The sequence below is a fragment of the Fistularia commersonii genome, chromosome 12 (genome assembly GCF_037954325.1).
Source record: "Fistularia commersonii isolate RoL2024-O1a breed Wild chromosome 12, RoL_Fcom_v1.0, whole genome shotgun sequence".
NCBI lineage: Eukaryota > Metazoa > Chordata > Actinopteri > Syngnathiformes > Fistulariidae > Fistularia > Fistularia commersonii.
Window position 1 is genome coordinate 13,230,134 of NC_141295.1, and position 7,030 is coordinate 13,237,163.

Here is a 7,030-nt window from a genome sequence, read left to right on the forward strand (position 1 = left end):
CTTTCTCATCTGGCTGAACACAGGCCTTTTTTTTCCCCTCTCTTTCTCTGTCTCTTGCTAAACTTTGTATTCAAGATTTAAACCAATATTGAAACAGCGGGACTCCAAGTATTCCTCTGGAGAATTTACTCTTTTATCGTATTGTCCTCCTCCATCTGCGTTGCCACTGTCTCTCATTTGCTCTCTTGTTGCCGGTCTCTTTTTGCAGTGGGCGCAGCTTTATTTTGGGTTTACCCAACCATTCAGGCGATTAATGTGGCCTCATCGACGCGTCCATCGTTGACCCCTCCGCCCAGAGAGCCTCCATCGTGCATATGTAAAACACGTATACCTGTTTCCTGTCACGAAGTGGTACTTTCTACGTGCCGTGGGCAGAAATAACCCATAGGGGTTCAATCATTTCATTCCCGTTCCTTGAGAAAAGAAGGGAGCTTGTTTTGTCCGTCTTGAAGAGAAACTCAATTTTTCATGGTGTTGATTATGTTTCTTCGCAATCACTCAAGGATGAAGCACAAGGACGCGGAGGCTGTTCCCCTTTCAGATGCACCACAATGAGCCACCTTGGTAAACCCTCCACCCATCCACCCACTTTTTTACCCCCCTGCCCCTTTTTTTCACAATCTAACACTATAAGATTTACTTAAAAGAAAGCAGAAGGGGCCAGGGGAAGAGGCTGAAATGTTTTTGTTGAGATGCTCTGCTGACATATAGCCAACACAAGCTTTGTTAGAGTCCCTTCCCTTTCGATGGGTGTGATTCTGGGGCCAACAGGTCCTATCAGGTCCCTCTGTGGATTTCCTTCACCAGATAGAGGAAGTATAAGAGCGTGTGCCACTGGTTTTTCTATTGTGGTCATAATAAAAGAATTCAAATATATTTTTTATTCATTCAAATTTAAAGATATTCTTCATTTTCTTGTAAAAACAAAAGCACATATTATCAATGTCCCTGGGATGACAGAAAGATTTAGCCCCTAAATTCTCTTTTTAATGCACACATAGATAGATAGACAGACAGACAGATAGATAGATAGATAGATAGATAGATAGATAGACAGACAGACAGACAGACAGACAGACAGACAGACAGACAGACAGACAGATAGATAGATAGATAGATAGATAGATAGATAGATAGAAAGAGACAGAGAAACTCCATTACACTTAAGACTAAGCTGAAAAAATAGACATTAATTCTGAAAAGTTAAATAACATTTTAAAAAAAATTATATTGAATTGAGTTACATTTAAGTTATATCTAATATTTTATGAAATACAGGACTCTCAGAAAATTAGAATATTGTGATAAAGTTCTTTATCTTCCATAATCCAATTGAAAAAACAAAAATTACTTTTTCATGATATTCTAATATTTTCAGATAGGATTTTTGAGTTCTCTTAAGATGTAAGCCATAGTCAGCAATATTGAAATAATAAAAGGCTTGCAATATTTCAGTTGATTTGTAATAAATCCAGAATGTATGACGTTTTTGTTTTTGTAATTGCATTATAGAAGATAAAGAACTTTATAAGAATATTCTAATTTTCTGAGACAGTCTTGTATTACCATGAGGGGACGGTGAATCCCACCTGCTCTGTATATTGAATATTAAAAAAATGTAAAGATAAAAATCAGAAGAAACTTGTTTTACTAATACTCAGCCCAAAAGCATAAAACCTCTAACCTCAAGTTTTTGTTTTTTTTTGTTTGTTTTTTGTTGTTTTTTTCGGTTTATGTTCATTATCCTTCAAATATGGTTAAATTGTTCTCGAGGTCACTCATGCTCTTCACAACAAGTGGAAAAGATATATATATATAAAAAAAGGCTGGAGTTTCACCAGAAATATTTATTCACATTATGTACAAAGTCTCCACGTCCATCATTCACAGTCTTATAAATAATAATAAAAAAACAACTGACTCCATGTCAACGACAGCGTTCTACATGGCGTGCTGCGCACTGTGTAAACTGAACGTGTTGGCGTGCGTGTGGCCGAGGAAATTGAAATAGTGGTGATCGAGTCCCTGCACCGACGACAAATACCCGCCGTGCTGTTGCGTGTGCACGGCCGGGTACGAGATCCCTGGGTTGCGCGCAGAGCCGTGCCACGAGAAGTGTCCCGGCGGGCTCTGCTGGTACACGGCGTCCGTGGGGCTGTGGCTCTGGTGCTCCGGCGAAGAGTGCAACTGGCCGAGGAAGTCGGACGCATCCGGCGCGGAGCCGACGGAGCCGAACACGGGCTCGGTAACCACGCGAGACTTGGACTGTAAGAACGCGAGAATCCGCGCGTACTTGATGTCTTTGGTTTCGGCTCTGTCCTCGGTGGTTAGATAGTGCACCAGGTTCTTCATACACTCGTGGTAACCGTAGTGAAAGTAGTTGGCGAACTCGGCCAGCAGTTCACCTGTGGGGGAAACACGAGTGGGATTATTCCCGGTGCGAAAAAGTACCAAGTGCGTAAAAAACAGAATGGCGCACGTTAACAACACACCGGAAAGAATGCCTCTGGCCTCTAAATCGGCGCATGATTTGTAAGTTAAAAAGCCAAACAAAATAACACGCACGACGCGTGGATCCCAGCTCACCCTTTTCTCTCCCACGCGGGAAATCCGCAGAGTGGAGCGCCCGCAGGTACTGAACAGTCATCTCCAAGATTTCAGCCTTTTCCAGTTTTCCGGAGTTCTTCGAAGGAGAGAGAGAGAGAGAGAGAAAACTCTACGTTACAACGAGTAACGAGTAATACTGTGTACTTCTCGAGTAGTTCAAGCGACGTATGCAAGTATTCATCCGTACGAGGTACACACACACACACACACTACTAGGTTTAAAGTACCTGTTTCGCCAGCGCCATCGGAACCGTTTTTCCCAACTCGTTGAGGCAGCGGTTGATACGATCCCGTCTGCGTTTCTCGATAACTTTGTGAGAGATCGGGGTTCTCTGTGGAGGGAGAGACGTAAGATTATGACGATTGTTTAGTTAATCCAGGATAAAAGTTGATATACTAAAAAAAAAAAACACGATGAAGTATTTTGGAAAAGTGCTTTCAGTTGCGCGCAGTGCGTTCAGCCGCTCTCCAAATTGCGCATCGGATTTTCGCGCCTCTGACACTTTCTCTGTCTCCCAGACCTCGTTGGAAACGGCGAACAAATATTTCTTGATATAAATAAAAATCCGTTTTGCGCGACTTAGATGTTTAAAAGTTTAGATTAATGTTGTTTTGGTTGCAAAAGGAAAGGGAATTGAAAAAGTCGGCGGCGCGTTGCGCTCCCTGAAAACGCGCGCCGCAGAATGCGCGGGATACTTTCGCCTCCGCTCCTAAATTTCATAGTGCCACAATTTACAGTAATTAGAAAAAAAATCCCAAACGATAGAACACCAACAGTGCCACTTTGACTTTCATTTTTTTTTTAAATCCCGGTGGTGTCGTTGCAGTGCGCACACGGAGCGCGTACCTTCCGATCTTTCATCTTAGATGCCATCGACGACGTTGAGTGAAAAACCTTGAGCAAAAAGCCGTCTGGAGACGCGCCGCTCCGGCGAGAGGTAAAGCGGACTGAGGTTGGAATAGGGGGAAAGCCGGGTCCTTATAAGGGGGATCATCCAAGGGACTCCGGCATTCATGGTGTAAATTATTCCATGGGATTAGAACCATGCATTGAGTAAATGTGTGCGTTTAGGATCAGTTAAAGAAATAGTAAAAAAAAAAAAAACTAAAGCCACGGGCTAGCAGGGGGGCAAACCTGCTTTGTTAATCCACGTGGCCGTTCAAAAGACACGTGATTACTTTCGGAATATTATTTGCATAGTAACAACCCAGGCGGGAAATAAGAACTGAGCGTCAGGATCGCCTGATCCGCCGGCGCGCACTGTGCGCACTGAAAACAAAGCCGGCGGGGGAAGAAAAAAACTCTTTCTCCCAACTCGCGTTTCTCACACGATGTTTTTTTTTTTATTTTTTTTTAAACAAATCCCACACCAAGCGATTTTAACTCTCGTCCAAACCCCGGGTCCGAGTGTTAAGGCCTGTCCAGTGTCATTAGAGTAATTAAGTAAGCCTTTAATAGGCTGTTCCGCCAAGTTCAGGGGAGATCCTTTTGGAGACGGAGTTCCCCCCCTCCCCGTTTGTTCTCGGCGTTTCTCACACGACTTGGTGACACGTCCATCTTTTATGGGAGATGGCAAGCTTTTTGTTTACATTCTTTATTTTTGCCGGGACTCCTCGGCAGGTGTGTGATTAGCCCTGGCACACGAGCGTCGTCTGCGTCGAGGGCCAGCGTCTCCTGCAGCCTCTGGCACACGAGGGTTACCCACCACTGGCGACTCTTTGGAGAGGCTCAATTTGTATCCTATTATCCTATAAGAAAATGTCTATTCAGTCGAATGAATAGTTTCATTGGCCTAAATTTTAATAATGCTGTGAAAGAAAGGGAGAAATAAAGAAGAATGCAGCTGGTGTGAACGCGCATTATTCCCCGTCACCTGCAAGACGGATAGCCTGGAGACCCCTATTCATTTGCCTAATTTCGGTCAACTTAACAAACTTTGGGAGAAATTATACTGCTATTGTTATGAAGGGTGAAGCTTTCTGATCGAATTAACAGCATGTTTTGATCCGGTAAATGTCATTAGAAAGAAAGAAACAATCGCGTTTAAAGGGGCCTGGGTAATGCGCCAAGTGGAGACGCCAAAGCGCAAACTGCACAAAGGGTGCTGGTAAATGCCACAGGGGACTTTTGTACCCTCACATTGCTCAAGTTTTTCCCCCTAAACAAAGGGCATTATTTTATACTTGAATACATTTCATACAACAATCGGCTGTTTTTTCCTTCAAACATATTTTCACAGCAAGGTTAACAACAGGTTTATTGTGTGCACTCCTTCTCACACGCTCGACGCCGCTCCCATGCGCCAAAACACTTTACTCCGAATCCCCGATTATTATTCTTATTAATAATGTTATTATTCGGATCTTTTGAAGCTTCAAAGTTTAACCGGGCTCGGGTATATTTGATCCTGTGAGAATAAAAAAAAGAAAAGAAAAAGCAGCGGACTTCGTGAAAGAAAAGGCTCGCCAGACTTTTGGAGAGTTTGCAGAGCACCATGGAGAGAAAGGCGCAAGCGAGCGGGACGAGGGCATAAAATCCAATTACTTGACGGAGCAGTTGTGTTTTTTTTTTTCTTTTAAAACACTTTTTATGTGTTCGGGTCTTACTTTGAATTATAGAGACGTCTCTGTGTGTAGCTTTAGAAAAAAGGAAAATGAATGAAGCGCTGGATGTTCTTGGTAAAAAGGAGTTTTTGAAATAATGCGTCAACGGCGCGTCAGGATTTTGTTTGGGGAACTTTGTATTTCCGTATCATTAAAATTTGTCAAATAATCTTACAAGAATCCGACTTATAAAAAAGCGGTTCACAGGCAACCCAGTCAGAAATATCTCGAATGCAATATAATTTTAAACTAATTTTATTGGCAACTGCAGTTCATGTCTATTTACTTGGTGCCAATTTTTAACTTTATAAATCATTATGATGTGGTCTCTACAGCAAACTTATTGTTTATGCATAGTATATAATAAAAACGGTCAGAGCAGTTTTCTAGTTGTGTTTAAAACAAAACGCAGGGTTAAAATGTATCTTTATTATTTATGATTGTTGTCCACCCAAAGTGACCATCTGACAGAAATAAAGGAAAGAAACATTTAAAAAAAAAAACTTTTAAAGTCTGAAACAGCTATTAGAATACTCAAACAGACATACACACAGAAAGTGCTGAGGGAGAATAAATCAATTTTAATGGATAAAAACTAACTTTGAGGACTTCCTCCATACAGTTATTCTGATTATGTCCTTTTTATTTTCTGAACCAAATGTTGGATTAGATTAGATTTGCTTACTTGTTAATTATTATCAACTGTTGCTACTTGAAATTATGTTTTTTGACTGCTTTATAACTAATAAAATGACAATAATAAAAACAAAATTAGGGTGGTTAAAAAGTACAATTCACATATTTATTTAGAATTTATGTCTACATAACTTTGGATCTGGAACCTTACCTTGTTTTTCCAGCTTTCATGTATCACCAGGCTGGAAAGTGTGATTCATCAGCACTCATTGACTGTCACAATTGCAGATCTGTTTGCGAGACATGGTAAAAATTTATACCATCAAGAACTTTATCATGTGACATTGTCAAGAATTAAAGGTGAAATAATATGAATAAAGTTAATTTGTTACAACTGCAGTGTTTCAAAATGGGGCACCATGGTCAGAAATAATAGCTTTTAACATGAGCAAACCTGTAAATCAACAAACAACCAAACCTCAAATGAAAATGGCCATAAAGTGAGTTTCCCCTGTAATTTTTGTTGGTTTGTTTTTCAGCATTTCTTCTCTTTAATGCCATTGCCATCACTACAATAGCACCAGACCCTCCCTTTACAGGACAACGTAAACAAGACACAAGTAAAGCATAATTTGTGGGAGCTGTGCGTGCAGCACAAGCAGCTTGTGTGTTGTCAGGCACCGCGCTCTGACCCGTGGTGACCCTCGAGAGTCCCAGACACAATCCTTTGGTTTGGTGCGCCACCCTCAGCCTGAACCGCAGCGGTTCACACGGCCCTTTTGAGTTTGTGGTGATGATCTGAGACAAGTTCAGACAGCAGCTATTCACAAAATTCAAAGAATTGTAGGGCAGCCAAATTTTTATTTCAGTCAAGTCCTCACTGTGACATTGATTTTTTGGAGATTCAAGTTAAAAAGTGCTTATTTCCCAAACATGTGTGACAAAAACAGAGTTTTTTATTTTAAATTTTTTATTAAACAATCAAAACATCACTTAAGTGTCTACTTAATCGAAAACTCCTTTCAAAGTGTGATTGTGGAAAAAAAAAATAAACTCTTCAATCATGCCTGTGACCTAAACTTCATAATTCTATTCACAATTGCTCCCCCAAGTGGTTCCTCGAATGTCTTACAGATGAGATGCGAAGGGAAGACTTTCATAGTTGGAAAGTGACGAGTTCAAA

At 41.0% G+C, this 7,030-nt stretch overlaps 1 protein-coding gene across 1 annotated transcript; it reads right to left on the reverse strand.

Moving 5' to 3' along the window:
• Positions 1-1,903: 1,903 nt before the first annotated feature.
• helt (helt bHLH transcription factor) lies at positions 1,904-3,607 on the reverse strand. Its single transcript, XM_086157209.1, has 4 exons — positions 3,455-3,607; positions 2,835-2,939; positions 2,587-2,683; positions 1,904-2,405 (listed from the first exon to the last, which is right to left on the reverse strand). Exons 1-4 carry the CDS (start codon positions 3,479-3,481, stop codon positions 1,942-1,944), a joined length of 693 nt encoding a protein of 230 aa, XP_086013335.1. The 5' UTR covers positions 3,482-3,607; the 3' UTR covers positions 1,904-1,941.
• Positions 3,608-7,030: the final 3,423 nt, after the last annotated feature.